General features: G+C 48.3%; 1 protein-coding gene across 4 annotated transcripts in view; it reads right to left on the bottom strand.

The window, feature by feature from the left end:
- sh3rf1 (SH3 domain containing ring finger 1) overlaps window positions 1–23841 on the bottom strand; it is a 32740-nt gene that overhangs the window by 7519 nt on the left and 1380 nt on the right. For all 4 annotated transcript variants that reach the window (XM_078108802.1, XM_078108803.1, XM_040184584.2 and 1 more), the window contains exons 2-5: window positions 22326–22835; window positions 2571–2846; window positions 2184–2279; window positions 1503–1808 (exon numbers count right to left, since the gene is read on the bottom strand). In XM_078108802.1, the coding sequence (XP_077964928.1) occupies window positions 1503–1808; window positions 2184–2279; window positions 2571–2846; window positions 22326–22706 (1059 nt within the window). In that variant the 5' untranslated portion in view covers window positions 22707–22835. The remainder of the gene's footprint in view (window positions 1–1502; window positions 1809–2183; window positions 2280–2570; window positions 2847–22325; window positions 22836–23841) is intronic.

The following is a 23841-nucleotide window of genomic DNA, read 5'->3' as shown; positions in this document are numbered from 1 at the left end:
GTGAGGAAACCAGGTGACCGCCCAGCGGGACTTTTAATTGGACAAAAAGAGAGGCGGCTCCTCCAACCTGTCGGCCACGTGAGTCGCGGCGCTGTCCTGGTAACAAGGCCGTACTGTTGTGGAGTTTGACACAATATCTCCCTGTAGACCTGTGACCACCCCCCCCTCCCTCCCCCGCCTCCCCCCTCCATGCATGACTGCTCCACTCTTAAGGTGAGCCTTTCAGGAAGCAGCCCAACCTCCTCGGATTCAATCTTCTACCTTCTGATCTACTGTGCGCCAAAGGGAGACGCAGGAGGAGACGGTTAGAGAAACGTCTGCCTGGAAACAAATAAGACAAAAAAAAAAAAAAAACGCTGTTGCAGGTGTGCTTTGCTAATTTAAATAAAAACATTTCAAGTCTATCAAAGCGCCAGACATTTTGCAAGAGGGCTGTTTAGCCTCCCGGGCAACCGGAGCTCTCCTTTGTTGTGTTTTATGTCTGGGTTTTGGGAGGAGAGAAGATGAGGAGGTGAAGGGGCGAAGGAGGACAGGATAGAGGCTGCGTTTCTATTTAATGAAAAGTATTGTTAGCCCCGTTGTCTCGGGGGAGATCAGATCACAGGCACACATTTAATTTATTGTATTCTAAAAGTATCCTGATAATGATGAGGAGAAAAATAGTCTGGAGTCATTAAAAACCTGATTACAGCTTCCGCGTGGATACAGAAGTCTTTGATGATTCATGAATCAGTTCAACATGAAAGAGAAAAAAAAAATCCTCAAGATCCACTTTGACGGAGACGAGCGCTCTCCCCGCCTCGCCTCACAAAGACGCACAAACACGCCAGATGAAAGATGAACTGAGCTTAACGAGGAGAAAGTCTGCCACATGCAGACGACACAAAGGAGATTTAAGAGGAAAGAGTTTCACAACAATGTGAAGAAGAACTATCAACATGTACATTTTCCTCTTTCTATATTTATTTACCATTAATTAATTATTCAGACCTAATTAGACTTTATCTGTATCTACCTTGCTGGTCTTAACATTCCCTCCACATTCAGGTCAGGGACTGAGACAAATCAGCTGGACACTTGTCGCTTGTCGTCGCTCCGACGGCTCGGCGGTGACTCACAGCTGATCTCGCCGGCGGCGGCCGCAGAGCAGCTGTGACTTCCTGTAGCGTCGGGATCGGTGCGGAGACCTCGGGGGGGGGGGGGGGGGGGGGGCTGAGCCGCAGCGCTTCTTTCTTAGCAGGCGAGTGGAGTCACGCATCTGTGACTTCCAACGCTTGGGTGGAGCAGCGCCCCGTTCTGTGTGTGCACGCGTTTGAAAGGGGGGGCGGGTGGGGGCGGAGGGGGGCGGAGCTAATTGCTGACAGAGGGAGAGCGGAGACCTCGGAACCGCAACAAACATCTCGTGGAGCCGGGCTGAAATAACTGGAGGATATATCTCACTAATTTTTGCTTTCGGGTGAAACCGTCGGGGAGGAGGGACCTGCGGTGCGGCGGCGTCGTACCTGTGAGGGCGCGCTGCAGGAAAGCCCCCCGCTGATCTCCCCGATTCGCGCGGCCGCCGTGGGGTTGCTGGAGCTGATGAGGACGGGCCCGCTGATCTCCATGGAGTGGCGCTGGGGGGGCGGAGCCAGCATGGGCTTGTGGGACATGGTGAGCGAGGTGAAGGAGTGTCGTTTCTTGCTGTTCTTCTTCTCTCCGGCGCGCTGGGCGCCGTTGCTCTGGGGCCCCGAGGAAGCCCCCTCGCCGGAATCCCCGCTGGAGTCCGACGGCTTGTCCAACTCTATCAGCTGCCGAGCTGCCGAGTTGAACTGCGGGAGGGGGTTAGTGGGGGGGGGGCAGAGAGGTGGACAAGCCGGAGCCGGCGGTATTAGAGAGATCATGGAAACTGTCACTCTCCATAATAAACGTGTCATGGAAGCTCTCAGCAGCGGAGGGACAGAATTTACTGTTCAACTTAAGTTTGGAGTATGATTTGTTTCATTTCCATCTGTATTGTGATCGCCCATAAAACCGTCCTCATGACCAGTGTTTGGCCTTATTGTTGAAGTATGAAGATCACAAATCATCTCTGTAAAACCATTACTTAAAAATGACTGTAAAATGTCACCACACTTCTTCCACTCCGCTAACGAGTGACATCGTGACATTAAATAATCAGGGTTTTTTGGTGGTAATTTTCTTACCTCAACATATGAGATGGGGAAAATTCCAATTTTATCTCCCAGCATTCCCTCGGCCCAGTTCTCGTCCACTCTGCGGATCACGGTCAGGATATCATCCTAAAATTGAAGAAAGAAGCCGATGTTGTGGGGACCTGATTAAGGACACTTAACTTTTAGCGTTTGTCCTCCTCGAGGAACAGAACGCATGTTAGAAGTTTGTTAAAAGTGAGCCTTCTTAGTCAGCTTCTTTTTGTTTGTGTGGTAAACAAACGACCTCCAACAGCTGGGGAGAAACAACCAGTTCCTCCGTGTGAGCGTCCAGCTTCATCAACGCGTCTGGCTCACGGCACAGAAACATTTCCGCCAGCGCTTCGGCTTCAGAGCGCCGCCGCAGCGGCCGCGTCTCACCTTGGAGAAGGGCAGGCAGTCCTTGTCGGCCTCCTTGTCCTTCAGCTCAAAGTCGTACAGCGCCTTGCACTGCGGCGGCGGCTGCGGCAGCGCCTTGATGACCTGGACGAAGTTGGTGGGGAAGAAGCCGTGGACCCCGCCCATCTCCCCGTGGTACCAGTTCTCGTCCACCTGCCGGCGCAGGATGATGACGTCGCCCTTGACGAACTTGAGGTCGCCGGGTTCCTTGCCGTCGTAGTTGTAGAGCGCCTTGGCGCAGGGGAGCTGGGCGGCGGCCTGCGGACGGAAAAGAGCCACGGGGAGAATAAAGGACAGATGAGAATACTTCATTACAACTGCTAATGACCCGATTACCAAACTATCCGCCAACGTGGATCATCAAACGACAAAGAACGCTGAAAGCTAAAAGTAATGCAGCATCAAACAGAAGTCAAAAAGGACAAAGAATGAACTGTATATTCAAAGGTTCTAGGAGTCATAACTGACTCACCGATGGAAAGCACATTTCTTCAGGATTGAAGCGGAGATTTTAAAGTAGAATTCAGTTCAATCAACCAGGATCCCGACCCGGTGGCACCAAACCACCAAAAAGGAGACATTAACACAAGTGTATGTTGCCCTGATAATCAAATGTTGTGTGTCCACAGTTCTAAGAGCGATGAGCTTGGCTGACTGACGCCTTCGGAGGGCCGGGGGCTCCGTCCCTTTATCCTGCAGGGGAAAGTTTTGTATCGGCTCGGCCCGGAGGCCTGAAAGGCCCATTCAGGGACGGACAATCCGGGCAAAAGAGGGACAGCGAGTACGGGAGAGAGAGAGAGGGGGGGGGCTACGGTAGCAGGATAGAGCAGCATCAATGTTCTCCATTCAGGGTGGGTCTCCATGAGGAAGGCTTCAGTCCAACCGCGCCCCCCATTTCTCCCTCTGCTGTTAGTGTTTGTGATTCTGATCACTGCAAGAGATGCATCTCAACTCTGGAAACTAACAACGTGAAGGACGCTGATAAGAGAACTCGCACGGCCACAGGGAGGCGGGGGGACGGACGGGGAGAGAGAATTGTGTTTCACACGGAGCCGGCTCTGCAGTCTTGTTAAAGGCTAATGAAGCGTTTAGAGGCTCAGAGGAGAATAAAAGTACAGAATGAGCCGTGATGGTGAGCCAGGGTGACATTGCCCTGCTGCAGAGAATCACACAGCCTGGAGCACAGAGCCAATCGCTCTCTGGCTCTGCAGGTCCAGTCTGTGTGCGTGGGGGGGCACTGCAGCAATGCACTGGGCCTCCTTTCAGGGGGAAAGTGGAACTTTTTGCAATTTTTGTGGCAAATCGACAGGTTCAAGCTACTCGAAGGCAAAAGAGATCGGATTAAACGGTAAAATACGAAACGCTCGCAAGCACTCGTTTGTGTATAAATGTATAATAAAAACCTTCGGTGGCAGTACAGCGTCCAAAGTCAACATGCTTATCACATGGTAAAAGTGATTGCACTCATGGAAACCGAGGAACATAAAGTCTTGCATGAGCAGCTCTGTTGACAAAGTAGAAAGTGAAAAACAAATGTTTCGGGGGTCAGGCATTAAAACGGCAACAGAGGAGAGCTACTTGGACCTTAATATGAAAGGTCCACGTACCTCTTACCATCTGTTAGCAGCACCGTCCTGCTCTGCTAACCGATGGAGCTCAGCAACATTTAGAACAGCTACACTCACTCAACTACAATTATATTGTAATTCATTTCAGTTACAAATATTTCAACCCTTCGTATGTGTGTGTTTTCATGCAAATGACCACAATAACAGTTAAAAAGGACAACATCTAACTTCCCTTTGCTAAAATGTTTAGGTGAGCCTGGTGGGAAGACAAGATGTCTTTACGGATTTATATTAAGTTAGCGGTTGACTTTTGTATTTAGAGTTCTGTGCAACTCACTGGTGTGTTTGTGTCCCGCAACTTTGTGTCAGCTGGTTTCTGCTCCCCGTTCTGTTCCCACGAAAAGAGGAGTTTCCGGCAGAAGAGTTTCTCCGTGTTTCACTGAAGATCACCGCAGCGAGCGAGAAAGAGTGAGAAATGAAGACGCTGAGTGCAGGAGAGGTGGGGCGGGTGTGCAGGACAGATGGCGACAGTGATGGCGCTCTATGTGTGTGTGTGTGTGTGTGTGTGTGTCACAGACAAAGGTAGAGCCCAAAACAAGGTACTGACTGCATGAATGATGGTTTGTGTATCAACACCACAAAAAAAAACACACAGTAATTTCTGGTCCAAGGAGGAGCAGCCAGATCGTTGCCTCACGCCACGTCTCCTATAGCTCTTCACATCTGTGGTGAAGTTTACGGGAGTAATTCTACGGAAGCACCCAGCCTGCTGCGTCAGACTCTTTGTACTTTGGTAAAGATCTAGTAAATGTGCAGCAACACCCAACTCAGACCACAGGTAACCCAAAGGCTTCTGGCTCTTTACTCCCGATCAATGCAATTAAATGGAAAAGCTTGATTGAATTATCATCCATCCGCTTTCTCAACTGTAGGAATGACCGGAAGAAGGGATCAAAACATTGATCGATAGTAAATGAGACAATAAGCAACTTGGGATATATGAAAATGTACAAACAATACGTACGGAAAATACGTTTTTTGTATCCGTGGTGTGGGCACAGAATCCCGCTGAGGACCCGGCACGGCACAAAACGAGACGTTAAAAGCGTCGCAACCTCGCAACGCCTCACTAACTGCCTCAACGCCTGATTTGGAGGGAACTCGGCCAGAATGCCAGACTTTCACGAGTCAGATCAGCGACGCCTCCTCCTCCTCCCACGTTTGAGAGGTAAAAGTCCCAGTGAATGTCATTTGCTTCTCTGACAACAAGAAGTCGGAAGCGCTGGTTTTCCTTGTGGGGAGGGGGGGGGAGGGGGGTCAATGAGACGGTCGGATAAACAGAAGAGCGATCAGGGACAACCTGCAGAGAGCGAGAGCATCAGCTGGTCCGTGCATTTACTCTTGTCCTGCAGATAATGCAATTAGTCCAGTGTGTTAAAGGGATTTGGCTGTTAGAGTGTCCTCTTGCACAGCACTGGATTGTAACTGAATTAGCCAAGTGTTCTGCTCTGCCACACAGCCACATGTCAACAACCAGCGCGCACACACACACACACACACACACACACACAACGCATGCCTGTGTGTCCACGGAGGAAAGAGCGGGTCGAATGGGGATGAGCGACCGCTCGACTTCACACAGAGCCGTTCGTGAGACACGTTATAAAAAGACAAAAAGAGACAGGAGGTCTGTTACAGATTCAACACACCGCGAGTTGTTACGGTGCTTTATCATTAAATGCTCCACCACCTTTTTGTGCGTTGGATTACACACAAATATATATATATATATATGTATGTATGTACGTGTACAGCGGCGGCTTCGTTCACTTCCTGAACCTGCGAGCGCAACGGACACGTGTGATCCCTCGGAAAACAAACTCGCTTGAGTAACTGGGTGAACCTCTGCTCGCCGTAACGCTGTAAAAAAAAAAATCCCAACACATTAAGAACCTGCTATTGCCAATGAGCCAAGGTCACGGGGAGCGTTGAGCTCTGTCAGCAGTTCAAGGGCCGTGTGTAACCACAGCAGACATAAACCCGACCCCCCTCTGTGCGAGAGCCAGACATCACTCCGCTCCCCTATGGACACCTCCCGGAACCCCGCGGGGGGGGGGGACGGAGAAAGAGGGAGAGGGGTGTATGTGCTGTCTACCTGGTTTTGGCCTTCCACGAAACATTCCCACGACAAGTCGGACGGGCATCCGCCGCGCTGACCAGGCGGTCACGGGACATTTGCTGTTCATTGGCACGTGGCCATTTGCCGAGTATCTCACCACCAGCGTTGCGGTACGAGCGCTGCCACATGACGGGAGCGGGAATGTCTTGAATCCATTAAAGCCACATTAGGGTTTAAATTGATTCCTAATGGTCTTTTTTCATGGCCGCTGTAGAGCCGGATTCGGTCACTGCCACATTATTGAGAGAACCTAGAGGGTTTCCTGGTGTAAAGACAGGAGATGAGCTACACAGAGCAGCCGAGTCGTGCTTATGAACGCCAGTAGCCAGAAGGAGACTTTTGGCCCTGAAGAAGCTAAACGACCACACAACTGGGTGAAAGATGAAGCGCACAAAAAAAAAAAAAAAGAGAGCAGAAACTGAAACATATGTTGTATCTTTGACACGTTCCTCTTAACAAATCGGGGACTGATTGTCCAAGTGAAATTTGGTTGCGAAACAATGAACTGAACATCTGCTTTCCTCTTGGATCTCCGGATTTGAAAGCGTCCCATTGGAGCCGAACGTGGCCAATGTAATCACGTAAACTAATAACAAATGGGTTATGCCTCCACAGCAGGTCCGCAGCGGAACCTGATGACACAGCTTCCAGTCTCTCTCAGTCGAAGACAAAAGAAAAAAAACTTCCATTCTCGGGTTTCTATGGAAACTCCACACGGGAGCTTTTTTTTGGGTTACTATTTATGGGTCTTTTGACAGCGTGGTGAATGTTGTGAAAGGGACGTTTTGAGGATCTAGCTGGTGTCATGTGCGATGATGGGGCCGCCAACTCAGAAATACTTATATACATTTTGGGTGGTAGACTTTTTTTTTTCTAATAAGAGAAATTCTGTTGAACATTACAAAACTTCTTCACTTCTAATTGATCACTTATGTCACTAAGCAAAGAGCTTAATTTAATTTAATTAATTTTAAATCGACTAAGAACTACATTCTGTGTAGTGACAGGCAGGGGGCGACTCCTCTGGTCCCATAGAAGTATGTGAGAAAATGACTACTTCTTTCATAATTTATTCTAAGCTGCAACAACGAATCGCTGACATCGATACAATTCTATTATTAAAAGCGTTGGCAACGAATTTCATTATTGATTCGTTGTGTCGCGCGATTATTACGTCACTCAAAGCACGCGGAGCAAAGAGCAGCCAGCGGCGCCGCAGTTGTTGCGAGTCACGTGACGCGTTACTGAAGGCCGAGATGAGTGACTGTCACGCTCGATGCGCGACACGTGAGCGCCCTGAAAGTGTATGAAACACATGCAAAGTCGACGTAACGTGGCACGGAAGCACCACGTCGTCCCGTTTTGACGTGAGGAACGTAACAGCTTTGTAGCAGCTTCGCCGTCACTTACTCGTCATCCAGCTGATCAAGCTAGCGTTAGCTCGCTAATTAGCCTAAAGCAGTTAGCAGGACTAAGACATGTTTTTATTTACTCGCCTCTTTTGGACCATTAATTTCTGTTGTCTTGTATTTCGTACTTTGTCCTATATCTGTTATTGTTGACAAATATATTTGTGGGTGTGTGTAATGTTGTCGTATACGGTAGTCTAGTGCGCTTGCGCACATACTGTGGGTTATACGGTAGTTGATGTTATGCCTGCAAAGGGAGACACTGATCCACTAAACCAGCGCGGCTAACTAAGAAGCCTCTACTGCATTTATTTACTAATGCCATTTCAAATTCATCTCATAGCACTTGGTTGCTTTTTTGGCTGAACGTAGATGGGGTGTAAACATTTACTTGCACTACATTGACGGTAATGGTTTAATGAATAAGCTTCATGTAAACATGGGGGTGTGGTTTGTATTTTTCTTTATAAATTATTTTGTTCAAGGAGCAACCTGTACTTGAAGCATTTTTGCAATGTGAATTTGCAGTTCTATTTTAAAATAAAGAGTTGGAAATTAAAGCTTTTAAATGCTGTTTTTAAAAAATCAGATTCATCGATTAAATCAAAGAAATTTGACCGATTAATCGATTATCAAAATAATTGTTAGTTGCAGCCCTAATTCAATCCCTCAGTAAAGATTGTAAACATTATTCTTGGTCTCAATCTCTAGTTTGACAGGTCTCTACCAGAAATATTTAGTTTTTTACTTGATAAAAGTTTATTTTGGTTGATTAAACATGTTTTCAATAATCATCTGGTTGTATTAAATAAATAATTATTGGATTTGTGAATCAATGTGAGAGGTTTAGAAAAGTGAAAAACTACCAATTGTGTAAGCAAGGCACTATTTCTGCCCACCAACCTTCCATGTCCCTTTTCTTTGTTTATTGGACCACATTTCACTACGCCAGCACCAGAATTCAATACACAGATTCCACAGGCAGCAGAATCTGAATCAATAAAATCCCCTCCTGCGCGGGAATCATTTATCTACTTGACTTCACTTGTCAGGATGGAACGAGGCAATAAACCATTAGGACTTTCCAAGGGCTTTACCCCATTTACCCGACGACCCCCCTGTGCTTGTTTGGTTCAGATGAGGTGCAATACATTATTCCACAGGGACAAAAACCACACGCAGTCTAGAGGTCAGATGGGAGCTTCTACTGCCCCCCTTAACACATTGTTCCTCCTCGTTGAGTTATTAATCCAATACCAACACTCCAGAACACATTACTGCCTTTTAGACCCAGTTCTAAGCCCCACGGACTTATTAGAAACAAACCTAAAAGTACACGTAAAGTCACACAGCTTGTTGACCTTGTTGTGGAAAATCAGATTTACATTAAAGAGCTGTAGAGAACAGATGACTGGTATAAAACGCACACTAAAGCTTAGTTTATGCTTCTGCGTTTTCAGAGCGACGCAGACGCAAGACCCCCTTTGCGTGTCCCTTGCGTCGCTTTTCGCACCTCCTCGCGTCCTTGTTTACGAGAGAACGGATCAGATTGAAGAACTTTTGTCGGAGGAAATGCGTAAATATGAGCCCTTATACGAGCCGTCATTGGCGGGTTGGATTCACGGAGGGAGATCGCCGCAAACGCCGGTTTGCCGGTCGAGAGGCGCACAAAGTTGTGGAGGAAAATACGGGACAAATGTGTCCGCGATGAAAAGCAGCAGTGTGGATGCACGGGGCAATAAAGTCTATGATACATAAATACACAAATAAATAAATAGACGTGACTCTCTGGGTCGTCTTCAACACAAACGCGTCACTCCGCCTGTTGTTCTGGAGGTGAATCGCTCTGCAACACGCGCAGAACCATGAAGTGAAACGACGCAGAAACATGCGCCGGCCTTAAGAACGTGGGATTTCGGCCACCGTTTTTAACAGCGAGGAGCTTCAGACCCGTTCACCTGGAAGATGCTTTCATACAAGGCCTTAAATAAAGACCCCAAACAGTTGCTTCCTGGACCGATTTCGCGACGAGCAGATGGATTTATTGGTAGTTCATAAGCGTCCAACAATACGCGTGTCGGTATTAAACTCTTCTGCCATCCGGCATCCTTTCCGTTTGGCTGCGAGCTGCAGGGAAGCGTGGAAGGTTTAAATCGAGCTCAGAACAACGACTTTGTGTCAAACTGAGGGAGAATTACAGAATGAGAAATGCTTTACATTTCCAATACGGACAGATGTTTTTGTTATTAATTATTAACAGTATTTCAGTGCCTCAGCAGTTAAAGCGAGAATCATTGCAAATGAACAAACTACTGAATGTTAATCATTCACCACAGAAGTGTATTTTCTTTTGTTTTGTTGTATCGGACCCTGAATTGTGTGTACCGTCGCACTCCTACTAGTCTTTTTCAACGGGCTCATGGGTAATCTGTTGTCTAGACATCAACGCCATGCTTCTTGGGAGTCGGTGGGGGCAAAAAGCAAAAACCAGAAAGTACACGAGACTCCCGTCTTACGGTGGTAGTGGGGCCTATAAAAACATTCACCACATGGACATACAATCAAGACATTTCTGAGCAGAGTGCACTTATAAGCTCGACGATCAGCCATCAGAGAATAAAGCGTTTCAGTGTGGGGGGGTGGTGGGTTGGGGGGGGGGGTTGTTATGGAGCACACTGTGGTTTCCATGAAGCTCTGCTACGTTCCAGCGTGTGTGCGCAGGCTCTACTGTTCAAAGGCAACTGCGTGAAACCACTGGCACATCTCTTTGTGCAGCCTGGTGCGTACGGCTGGGTCTTCTTACCTGGCCTGCCTCGGGTGAGGGCGGAGGGGCGGAGGGGGGGGGTGTTTGGGGTGGGGGGGCGGTTCTGGGTGGCCCTTGGATCACCCAGCCTGCGTGTCTGACTAAAAGCTGAAGGAACAGAACTCTTTTAACTCACATGTGCCACATCGTACACTGGGCTCAACATCTCAAGAGAGATGCGCAGTAGAAAGAGAGCGGCGCGAGATCTAAACGCCTGAAACGCCTGAGACGTAAACAGGGAATCAGGGGAGGAAGCAAGGCCTCGCCGCCCTGCACCGGTGTGGTTCTAACGCCGGGTCGGCGGCCCTCGTGACAATCGGACAATTAACACACCAAATCGTTCAGGATTCTAGTGTCTTCAAATGTTTTATAACATTTAAAAACAAATCTGTTGCACATATGCAAGATGACAAACTCCCCCCGTCTGAAAACGCTTTCATGCCTTCCAGTGGCCACCTGCTTAACTTCCGAACACTAGCTTAAAGTAGCTCAAATCTAAGCATATTATGCATTTGAATATCCTGCAAATAATCAAATAGATGACAGAGATGCAACCTTTTAGTTGTCATTGTTCCAGTAAGATTAATATAACGCAACATACACCGCTGCTTTCTACAGTGGTAGCTTGATTTGTTCGCCGCGGTCGGAGCTGCACATCGGACGTTCTCTCGTTTCCAAGCTACAGATGGATTAGTTCACAAATGTCACAGTATCTGTGTATTGAGCAGCAGTCAATCCGAGCTGAATACTAAGCGTTTCCTCACATTGCGCTCCGCTGTGCCGGTGAAAGCGAGCAGTGTCCGAGGCCTTTTTGTTCCTCCGGAGTCATTCAGGGTGAGCCACCTGCTCCGCGCCGGACTGACTCAAGGCAAGGAACCGGACAACTACGGCGCCGGGTCCCGAAAAACAAACTCCGCCGGCCGCGTCATCCCACACCCGCCCCGGCGTGGAGCGCGTTGGGGAGGTATTTGCTTGCAGTGGGCTGGTGTTTCCGCGCCTGTACGGCGGACAAACGAAGCGGGGATATTGACGCGGTGTTGGCAAAGGGCCACGGCGCCAAACACTGCGCCTGTTCTCCGGCTCCAGAGGCGGCGCAGCTCAATCACGGGTTTCCCCCCCCCCTCACCCCAATTCAGAAAGCGCGTTTGTCCATTCCGCCCGCAGAAGTAACGCGTAGCTCGGAGCTTTGCTTCGTCCGCGCTGACAGCCGAGGACCTTTGACACGCACGCGTCGGCCGTCGCCGAGACGTTAGGGAACATTTGCTGCATGAGCGCCAGCGAGCGGGAAGCGTTAACATGAGCGGTTTAAGGCAGGAGGTTTCGCAGTGGAGGAGCGACTCTGAGCCCGGGCAACATCCACAGCGGCGTGTTTTTTTTTTTTTAAACAAGACCATCTTTGTTCCAGAAACTGTCTCAAAGTTTCCGCCTATCCAGTTTTATTTTTCGAGCTGCTTAAACACTGCCAGACTTGTGCTGCCTATCACGCATCAACGTTTACTTTATTATGAGTCAACTTGTTCCCTCCGTTGTCTCTGTTGTACTACAGAACATTCATGAACATTTATGGGGTTAATATTGAATAGAGATCAAAGTAAGCATTAATTAGATAAGACCTCCGTTTTGTGTCCATTGCCGGCCTCAAATCGTGGCTTCAAACGTTCCCTACGGCGGCCTGAATACGGCGTTTAAAGAAAGCTACTGGCTACAAAGAGTTTTCTTCCTCCTAATGTCGCCAAACGCAGGATTTAACTGCACAACAACTGCAGGTGAATATGACGGTCAGCGATGCCTGTAATAAGCCATCCCATGTTGAATCAACCTCGCCCGCGATCAATAGTCAAGGTTGATGGTCCTCAGGAAAATGGGGTCACGACCGCAGAGTGTCGAGGTCGTCGCTTTCGTTCTCCAACTTTCTGTTCCTAAACTCCGTTTTAGGAGACCATCTTTAAGGTTACGTGTAAACTAGGTATTAGAAAGGAGTCCATGCTTTCCACAACCGCCGTGGCGTTGACCGGCCATTGGAGGCGGGCTGATACGCGCCTGACGGCGCTGCTGGCACAGACTCGCATTACAAAAAAATCCCAGGTTGCTGCGGTTACTCAGCCCACAGTCATACCGCTAAGCACTGGGAGGAAAGGAGACACAGATGCTGAGGCCTCTTAAGAGCTAATCACAAAGTCTGTATACATGGGAGCTAATGGGGCTCGCCATGTCACCATCAGCACGACGATCACACCTTTCTACAACAGGCGGGTCGGCTGACGTTGTAACTCGCACGTCTATTTGCGTAGCGACTACACACACCTGTGTTTTTGTGGGTGTGCACACATTTAAAAATGGGTCTAAAATGAGCCTGTGACTCATTAAAAACAAACACCGCCCGGCGCCGCTGGGCCGGGCTCAAAGTGCATTCAACCTCCGCTCGGTAAAAAAAAAAAAGGTACGCGGGAGACAAAGCGTGAGAGTGATTCCGCTGCTCGCGGTGGGATTTGTGTGCGCAGACCGTATGAAATGGACGAGAACCCCCAAAGTCTTTGTGAAGCCGCTCTATTCAATTCCTCTTCAATAATTAATCACGCACCGCCAGCGAGATCAGCGAGAGAGAGATAACAGGCAGTCAAGATCTGTGGCTTCGCTGTTGGAAAATAAATCTTATAATTTATAATTTATACTTATATAAAATATATAATTAAATAATAAAAAAACAAATAAATTTACTATTTTGATGGACTAAAGGATTCATTTTCAAAAAAATGTGTCCAATAAGAAAGAAAAGCCGTCTCGCTTTGTCTTCTTTTTGACATCTGATGTTTCATCCGGAGCTTTAGATAATTGCAAAATACTTCACATTTATTTAAGATGTTGGGACCAGAGATCTTGTTTTTTCTTCCAATGTAAAAGAATCCTGCATTTCCGTTAGTTAAAGACCATTTTGCCTACAAAAGAAAAAAAACAACCACAAATATAACCTTTAGACATTAGAAAAGAAGATGGATGAGCGAGTTCATCCTGATTCCCACCGCCGTCTCACAGCTGGGACGTCACTCAGGGGGCAAACGCAGATTAACTGCACCTCTGGGCCCCGAAGGAAAACAGGAAACCGTCTTACACCATCGGATTACAGAAGAAAGGCCTGAGAGTTGCGAATAAACTTTAAATATTTGATAGAATCATCCCCCCTCCCCCAGTCTGAGGACCACACACCTCTTACGCAAGCAGGTGAACCCGAACCCTTATCAAGAGTCGGTAACAGCCCTCGGGGGTCAGGGGTCAAACAACTGTCGAACCCGTTGGAGACACCCGACCCCCCAAAACGTAAAACCATGGGTTAAAAACGCAACGCAAGTCGCTTCGGATGAAAGCGTCAGCTAAATGACCTGCAACGCAACCGCAAAACGGAACTCCGAGCGAAACCCGCGACTCGGCCCGAAGGGATGGGAGCGGACCACTTAACGCGCCCGTGGATGACCACTGCCGGCCCACCAATCACAGCGCGGGGTGAGAGGTCAAACCGCTCTGTTGAGGCCAGGCAGGTATGAGGGGCGACTTGGGAATATGAAAGGGAGGGACACGCGGTGTCAAACAGCTGACAAAACAATCAGACCGAGAGCAGCTTCCGTACACCTCAGAGGGGAGACTGGTGGACATTGAAGTTGTTACTGGTAATTACTGATATAAATGTGGTTATTATATGGCGGCCAGCTGGTCTCTAAAACAAACTGGAGGAAAGCAGGAACGAGTGGGGAAAAGAAGAGGCTCCCACAGGTGTGACAGGACGCTGGTGTAAAGGTCACGGCTGCTTCCCTTGCTTTTGTCACACTGACAGACTCGGCAGGAGGGTGAGATGTGGACGGAAGAAGCAAAAGGTGGTGGTGGTGAGGGGGCAGGAGGGTTGGCACATTTTGGAGTCTGGGGGACCACCCACAGTTTCTCTCTCACACACACACAAATCCTTCAATGAAATCACCTTCTGTAGCGATATCCTTAAGATTCCAGAGGGAGAACTTGTGACGTCGAGATTATTCAGATTTGAGGAATATTCTCATCTACAGCAGATTTAGAATGAGAGTCTCAGCGGAGGCGTTTGTTGGAGGGGAGATGCATGTCCAGATGAAAAGAAGGTGAAAAACCTCGTATAAAAAGGACTTTGGTATCGGCACGTTGTGGGATGTGAGCAGATATCTCCAGAAGGCGTTTGAAGGAACGAAGGAGGGAGGCTGAGTTCACACGGTCCAACATGTCCTGCACCGAAAGAAACACTTACACGTAAAGAAGCCAAATGAGACAAGCGGCTCCTGCTGCCATGTTACCAGATTTCTCAGAGATAAATGGAGGCGCTGGCAAACAGGAATATTAATTGAATATCTATTACTAAAAACAACATAATAAAAGGGCAGAAATACGGGATATTGACTACTTATCAATGCGGTCATTGTGAAAATGACCTCTAATGGAAAATGAGGATATCAAGTTGTACGTCAGGGAAGCATTAATGGAATATTTATTAGCCATGGTGATTATTCAAGGACCAAAAAAACAAATATTTTAAGCATTTGAAACATGGTCAATGGAACTTTAGATGAGTAGGAAAGACCTCTTCACGATACAGCTGCTGAGTCGGCCCTCAGGCCCTCAGGATCTACCATCAACGGGACCTCGCGCACACACACGACGGACACACACTTCCATCCGCTCAAACCCACCAACCAGCAGCAGAAAGAAACACAAATATGTGTTGACACGTTGAAAAAAGGTTTACTTAAGAAGGCGAACGTGAGCCGGCAGGTGGGACGAGACAAGACAAGACCGATGTTTAGAAGAGAAACAATGACCCACAACTACATTCCTCAGGGGACACACACACACACAAACGGACACACACGAGAGGTCAAAAGGAGGCAAAACAATTATTTTCCTTTATGTGTCTGGAAAAAGACGTGCACACACCCTTGGGGGAGGTGTGTGTGTGTGTGTGTGTGTGTGTGTTACCCTGCAATGAGGAGGCCAAGGCTGCACCTTAATCACATGATTGGGTCTTTTGAACTCCTCCTCGGGTATTATGTGAACCAGCAAGAGGAGGACAGTTGTTTCCCAAAACACGGTCACAACAGTAAAGGAACGCAGACATTCGCCTTCTTCTCGCCCAATGGGGGGAGGGGGGGGGGGGCAGTGAAAACATCGATATTGCCGACCATCGAAATATTTTTGACAATAATGCAGTGACGAGAAAGAAGGACTAAGCTCAGACGGCGGAGTTGGCTCATCTAGGCTCTGTTTGCAGGAGGTTTGCAGGTTTATGAGGAACAAATATTAAAAGTAAAAATGTTCACAGTCAAGTCAAACAGTTTACGGGACCTTTGTTCCATTAATTTACAAGACTTTCAATAGCTGACTTATTTCTTTACTGGCTTTGTAATGAGGCACTAAAATAGTCCATTAATATGAGATTATAAATAATTACAATCTCTCATCCCGTCATTGCGGAGGTTAGTTTATGGCTCCTTGCCGGTTGCACCTACAGCCTTTTAGCATATCTAAGAGCTGCGCTCGTTGTCTTCAGAGATCATTTGGTTTTCACGCCCTGTGGATTCGGAGAACAGAGCAGCGAAAAGCACAGAAAGTATAAGCGTCTCCGTACGTCTCCGTCGCGGGTGAACGCGGCTTCAGTCTGAAAACCATTCACGGAAAAGGTGTTATTGACAATCCGCCGCTGGAAAACAGCCCCCATCAACAAGAAACAAACCGGGTCAAAGTGTGTCACACACACACACACACACACACAGGTAAACAGGTAAACTTGGCTAAATAACAAGTTTGTCGTATCCTCAGAATGAGCCTCTGCTGGGAGCCGACTCTCTGTCTGATGAACTCTAAACTCATTAAGACCTCTCACAGACTCACGGCTGGATTTAAACAGTAGGGAGGGTGGTGGTACATGGCAGGAATATGGGGGGGTGGGGGGGGCACAGGTTGCGTCTCATGGAGGGAAAAACTACAGATGCCTCCACAATCCCTGACAAGCTGTCTGGAAGCCGGTCACGGGTACTTGTGGACCTCCGTGGGAAACGCAAAGTGAGGAAGGTGGAAAAAAACAAAACAGTGTGAGCCTGTTGGACGAGCAACAAATGACCAGAAGGCCGTCCCACCGGAAAACAACCCCCCCCCCCCACAGTGGCCAGCGGGGAAGTACGCGCCTGCCAGAGCGCGGGGAGCGTGCAAGGGTGTAATGACGGGGTTCTGTCCCGCAGGCCGAGAGGTCAGTCGTTCAAGAGGGGGGTGAAAAAAAAAAAGAGCTTCAACAACATGATGTCATCAAAGAGGGCCAGCGTGACTCATCAACCTCAGAACGCAGGGGAGGTACGCAGGAATTTTAATGAGATACCTCCACACGAGGAACCCATGAACAACATTCTTCACGAGAAGAGGAAATAAATCATCTACAGAGAGGCGGGACAAGAAAAACGCACCACAGCGTTCTTCAAAATACTAGATGTCCCGTGAGTAGCAGCAGACAATCCAACTGCAGTAAAGACACTTTAAAAAGCTGTTTTTATGCTTCCTTGTTGTTAAAATTGAATAGATAATGAAAAATAACAGCAGGCAAAGGGGAGCATTAGACGTTAAGAGGCCTTTAAAGAAATCTTCCTGGTATTAAGCGCTTATTAGCAAACATTAAGACCCACTTACTTTATTATCAAATACATCACAGCTATAAATGCCTAAACTGTGAGTAATGAACAACATCATTAAAAATTAACAGGAAAGCTTTTTACGGCAAAGACATAAAAGGTCATAAAAGAGAAAGCCGTATATTTCTGGTTCAACCGGTAACTGAAGATATCCGGAGAAAGCTTTCTCTAATTATTCTTCCTCGTCGGCTCTGACCTCTGACTGCCGTGACTCCTGAACCCTGACCTTTGACACCCTGACAGCTGCGGGGGCCTTTACTCACTCTCAGGCAAAAACTAAAAACACACCACTGCGCGATCTGTTTTCAATCTGTGTGGACAAAACACTGCGTTATACGAGCCGGCGAGGAAGACAAAACATCCACGTAAGCGGAGCACCGCGGCGGTGAGTCATCGACCGGCCTCTAAGGGCGGCGCGTCAAACAACTGCCGCAGCGCCAGGAGACCCTTCGGTCCGGACGCGTCAACTCCACCCGACTTCACTCACTGCTCGCTGGCCCGAGAAACCGAGGGGCCCGATCAGAATAACAGGTGGATCGATGAAAGAAGGCATTTGGGAGGTTCTAGAACTTCTTGCATCGCCGCTCAAGAAAGACGACGAAGAGCAACAAGCCAATGTCAATTATTCTTGTCCAAAAAAAACGAAAGGGTATCAATAAATATCGATAAAACGTGCAGTAAGAACCTCACTCTGGCTTTGGTCCCTTATGGCCGCGGCCCGACTGAGATCAGAGGGGAACCCGGGACAAAAAACCCTGTTGTGCGTCTGTCAGGCAGTCGTCTACACCCCCCCCCCTCCACCCTTCCCAGCCAGCCACTCTCTGGCCACATGAGAAGTAGAGGTGGAGCGCTGTCTGAACAAGAGGAGGTGGGGGTGTGCAGGGGGGGGGTCAGTAGCTGCTTCGAGCTTTTAGATTCACCCTCCAAGAAGCAGGGAACAGACGGCGACGAACAATAAAAGAAGTGGGCCCGAGTGTGACCCTCGGGGGGGGGCGAGGGGGGGGCCAGTGAGGCACTCAGTCCCCGAGGAGCGCTGGTCTGAGATCAGATCGGGGCAATCGGCGGGGGCTTTGATCTCGGCCTTTCATGTTGTGAAAAAAAAGAGTAAAGAAAGAAAAAGCGTTACACCTGCACCGCCGCGTCTTCTCTTGTTCCCCCGATCAGCAAAGTGCCGCCGACGGACACGACTCAGCGCCGCTCGTTCCCTCATCTCAGAGGGGTTTCGGGTCGTCTGACGCGAGTAGTTAACATAGGGACTTCATCGACGCGCTTAGCGGTTATTTCTGTAATTATATTTTGATAAAAATCCCGTCAGAAAAGAACCATTGCTTTATTATATATTATATATATCTCTGCGATTATGTTTAAGTGATCATCCCCGTTCGTACCCGGGGTTCCACCAACTAGAAAACGGAGCATTTGTGCAGACGTACTTTGAAAGGCGGCGGCGGTACCGAACTGGGCCCCGTTCCTCGTCCGCGGCTGACCGAGTCGTTCTCAGGAGGAGATGACGTAGATCAGGCTTTCCGGTTCCCCGAAGCAGGTTTGTCTAAATCACCGTAGCAACACGTCGAAAAACTTGAACCTGCTCCGGCGCGAGTTCGTCCGAGCTGCTGGGTTGGTTCATCAGTCCCCCGGGAAACAAAGGGCAGCTCACTTCCACAGTGAGATTCACGTTTTATAGTTCGTTCTCTGTTCGAGGAGACAAAGATCTGTTATGACATCACTTCCTGTGAGAGCGCTAGCGATGCTGAAGACGGGAATCATTTATTTACACGAAGACCTTCCGGAGCCGAAGCGCTGATGAACACCACAGACTGTCTCACACAGCGTGTCTCATACTGTCGCACACAGCGTGTCTCATACTGTCGCACACAGCGTGTCTCGTACGGTCTCACACAGCCTGTCTCACACAGCGTGTCTCATACTGTCTCACACAGCCTGTCTCACACAGCGTGTCTCATACTGTCCCACGGACTGTCTCACACAGCGTGTCTCATACTGTCTCACACAGCGTGTCTCGTACGGTCTCACACAGCCTGTCTCACACAGCGTGTCTCATACTGTCTCACACAGCGTGTCTCATACTGTCCCACGGGCTGTCTCTCTCTCACACACACACGCACACACAGAGTCTCTCATACTGTCCCACGGGCGGTCTCACACAGAGTCTCTCATACTGTCCATGTCTGTACAGTCTTGCGATGCAGAGAACATCTGGAAAGCCGCTGCATGTCGTTCGTAAAGTTCTGTTGGTTTATTTGTCGCTTAATAAACTACAATTTTCCCAACACGTATACATTTAACTTGTCTGTGATACTTTGTCGGGCTTGTAGCCTCGCAGGGGGGCGGTGTCAGTTGATTATTTGATTCAATTCATTTTATTTTGTATCGCACAATATTGCAAAGACTCAGAGGTCTTTACAGGCTGTACACATGTGACATCGGCACAGGAAAAAGTCCCCAAACAATGAAAAAGTATTTGATGGAGGGGAAAAAAGGGAAGAAACCGTTAAAGAGACACAGGAGGATCCTCCGCGGGACGGACAGACTGCGATGGACATACAGAATGAACAATGTAAAAGTACAAAACGTTCAATTATCCCGACAAATGATTCAAATACACATGACCCTCTCCTGCTCGTCCTCTTCCTTACAGACAGAGCAGGTTAAACCAGGGACGTCCTTAGGTTAAAACTAGCTGAAGAAATGCCAACGTTTAGTTGTCCCATATATATATATATATATATATATATATAAACAGGTCAGTGAACGCCACGCTGGTGAATCTCAAAGAGTCTAAATGAGACGATTAGACGTCCTCCCAAGAACACTGGTTCTCCTTTAGCTTTGTGGAGGAGACGTGTGTGTGTGTGTGTCTGTGTGCGTTGACAGGGGAGGATCGTATGTCTGTAGGAATTATAATCAGCTGTCAATCTCAAAGGCATAACAGAGGTGAAATAACAGGCTGGTGTCCACCTCATTATCTCTCCACAAACAGCCTTATTTTTCCATAGTCGAGGAAAATTCCACAATGAGCACAAATCCTCTGAAGCGATACTGTGGCAAATGACCCCCCCCCCCCCCCACATTTACCCCCCGCTAGCGGTTCACAGCGAGGCCTCTGATCTTCCTACCTGCACAGTGACGGCAGACACACAATCGGCGCTTTGACATTCCGGTGATTCTGCGCGGGGCCTCGGCTTCTTTTCATCCTCCCTTACGTGACAAACAGAGGTGAGCGAATAGGAGTCCGTGGAGGTTTCTCCGCGTTCTTTAAATGGAGACTGCTTTTTGATTTCTAATCGCACCAAAGCAACACCCGCAGTGTTGACAGGTTTGTTCTTGCATCGTGCTCCAGACCTCGATGGGTTCATAAAGACACAGCTGCACCGGTAAACATGACCACCCGTTATTTCACCGCTCGGCCCTCAAACAAAACCATTCTGCTGTCTGTCCGTGAGCCCGGCAAATAAAAAACAAGTTCCCGTCCCGAAGCAAAACTTTGGTTTTTACATGGTCATTCAGCCAAAAGCAATCAACATAAATGGGATGTTTACTGAAGAGTAAATCTCTCCTGTCGTAGTAGATTGGACAGTAAAACCAAGAAGGGCTCAGAGCTCACAAACAAAAAGAAAAAGTCTGTCCTTTGGAGCTCATTTAACCTGCCGGTCTCTTGGGAAATGTAGTTGTTTTTCTTTATGAGAGACAAAGTAACACCAACAACCAACAGATCCATCTACAGCGACGAACCTCTACACAGATTCTCCATGCAGAATAAACATCTCGTCCATCATGTTTTTCCCTTTAACTGACAGAATCTCGACAAATCGGGATAATATTGACCTTCCTCCTGCGATGTGTCACATTCTAACATTCTGACTCCACACTGAACAGTCTGGGGCGCTGAGAGAAGCAGCAGTGACACGCAAGTGCGATTTAGAGTTTTATGATGCACAGCAGCTCCAATGTACCAAGTATTGACTTTCCCACAGAACAGCGTTAACTGTAAAAAAAAAAAAAAAAAAGTAAGGGAGCGTTTTTTGTTGAAGTAAAGAGGTTCAGTAAATGACATTTAAAGCACATAAACATAAAAAAGATGAAACACACCGGGCCCCTGCTTCTATAACTACACGTTACAACTCCTCTCAGAAGTGCAGATTAAAAAGGAGCGGCCTGCAGTCACACCCTGCAACCGTCACGTAGACTCACAGCAACGCCGCAGCAGGATCTCCAGCGCCACAACGATATTCTGCACGCCGCACTGTCAGCGACGGACAAACAACAGAGAACCTTTTCTTCAGGCTTCGTTTACACTTGAGCTTGTGCGACAGCCGCGGATACTCAGCGCTCTGTTTGCTGCATGATTCTCCAAAACACCAGAGGGCGAAGCGACAAAATGAACCGTGAGGATACAAAAGGACGCCGAGTGCAGCTCGGAGGTGTGTTCATAAACTGTAAATGTCACTGAGGAAAAGCTCAAAAAAATAAACGAGGACGAGGGATTGTAATTACCAATAAACTCATACCACATATCAAAGGACTACTTAATTACCTTTTTACAATCTCCAAAGAAATAAGTCAGTTATTGGACATATTTTAAAGGAAAAATGGTTGAAAATCCTGTACATTTTTGATTTGGCTGGAGATTTTCTTCAAAAAGAAGCTTTTTTTTTTACAACTTCCTGTTCCAATCCCCGGACATACAAGTTTTTCATCCATTCCATCTACTTCTACTTGCTATTTAACAGAATCCAGAGGCGTGCAAGCCTCCACGCGCCACCTTTACTGCGGCGAGAATGAACTAAGCTCTGCGGGGTCAAGGCCCGGCTGCAGAGAGATGCCGAATCCTACGGCAGCGCAGCGGTTAACCGCTCACATTACTGCTGTTAGTAAAGTCGGGCTGCTGGTCAACTGGCTGGCGATCGGATCGCCACAATAACAGTTAATCCGCAGCAAAGATTAGAGCGCGTAATGCAACATGCTGCTTTTAATGCACACAGATTTTCTCCGTTTTATGATCCAAACAACGGTAAAAACACAGACTCGTGCTCACTGATCCCTGTGCAGTCACGGCGAGCGTACTAACCCGCACAAGGGCGCCCTTAGCCTGAGCTCGCTGGGGCTGCGCTCCCGGGGTGCCCTGGTCCCTGGCTCCGCCGCCGTGCGCTCTGGCCACGGCCCCCAACGTGCCATTGGTGCAGACTCCCGGCCCGGGGCCGGCCCTCCGAGGCCTCTGCTTGATGCCGTCGAGCAGGCGCACGAGGAGGATGTTGCTGGGGAGCTCGTCCACGGCGCACTCTACCAACGTCCGGCACTCCGGGCACCGCAGCTCTCCTCGCGAGCCCAAGATGCCCTGGAGACACCGGCGGCAGAAGGTGTGCTGACAGGAAAGGACCTTCGCCGAGGCGTCCAGGCGCTCCAGGCAAACGGGGCACTCGAGCAGATCCAGCAGCACCGACTCGTCCATCCTATTGCGTGCTCCACCGCTACTTCAGCAGAAGAGGCATGACGCCCACGTGGTTTGAGTTTGGAAGCAGGACCAGTATGCCGTCACGTCACTCCCATACCTCCGCTGTGGCCATGGCGTCTTTGTCAGCTATAAAAACGGGGTCGAGATGTTAATTAAACAACGCTTTGTGTGTGTGAACAAGAAATAGGTCACAGTGAGCCTTTGGTGGGCAAACTCTGGCCCAAGGCCTGTTTAAAAGAATGAGCATATCTCTGATACATTACACTGTGTGTGTATATTATATATATATATATATATATATATATATATATATATATATATTGAACATCCTCATTAAACCACAGACAAAGAAGGCAACGTAATCTGTGACGTCACATATTGGTTTATAAACTGCAGCTTTGTAGTTTGAGGTTTTGTAACTCAAGTTTTGTAACTTGTTTTTAACTCTAAATGGACCATAACTTACTGAATGAACATCATGTTGTATTGAAGAAGACTTGAAACTAGAGACTGAGACCATAAACTCATGTTTACAACGTTTGCTGAGGGAATAAACGAGAGAGAAGTAGAGTCATTTTCTCATAGACTTCTATGGGAGCAGAGGAGTCGCCCCCTGCTGGTCACTACAGAGAAGTAGAGTCATTTCCTCATAGACGTCTATGGGAGCAGAGGAGTCGCCCCCTGCTGGTCACTACAGAGAAGTAGAGTCATTTTCTCATAGACGTCTATGGGAGCAGAGGAGTCGCCCCCTGCTGGTCACTACAGAGAAGTAGAGTCATTTTCTCATAGACGTCTATGGGAGCAGAGGAGTCGCCCCCTGCTGGTCACTACAGAGAAGTAGAGTCATTTCCTCATAGACGTCTATGGGAGCAGAGGAGTCGCCCCCTGCTGGTCACTACAGAGAAGTAGAGTCATTTTCTCATAGACGTCTATGGGAGCAGAGGAGTCGCCCCCTGCTGGTCACTACAGAGAAGTAGAGTCATTTCCTCATAGACGTCTATGGGAGCAGAGGAGTCGCCCCCTGCTGGTCACTACAGAGAAGTAGAGTCATTTCCTCATAGACGTCTATGGGAGCAGAGGAGTCGCCCCCTGCTGGTCACTACAGAGAAGTAGAGTCATTTCCTCATAGACG

The sequence above is a fragment of the Gasterosteus aculeatus genome, chromosome 8 (genome assembly GCF_964276395.1).
Source record: "Gasterosteus aculeatus chromosome 8, fGasAcu3.hap1.1, whole genome shotgun sequence".
In the NCBI taxonomy this organism is placed as follows: Eukaryota; Metazoa; Chordata; class Actinopteri; order Perciformes; family Gasterosteidae; genus Gasterosteus; species Gasterosteus aculeatus.
This window is presented reverse-complemented; position numbering and strand designations above follow the sequence as displayed.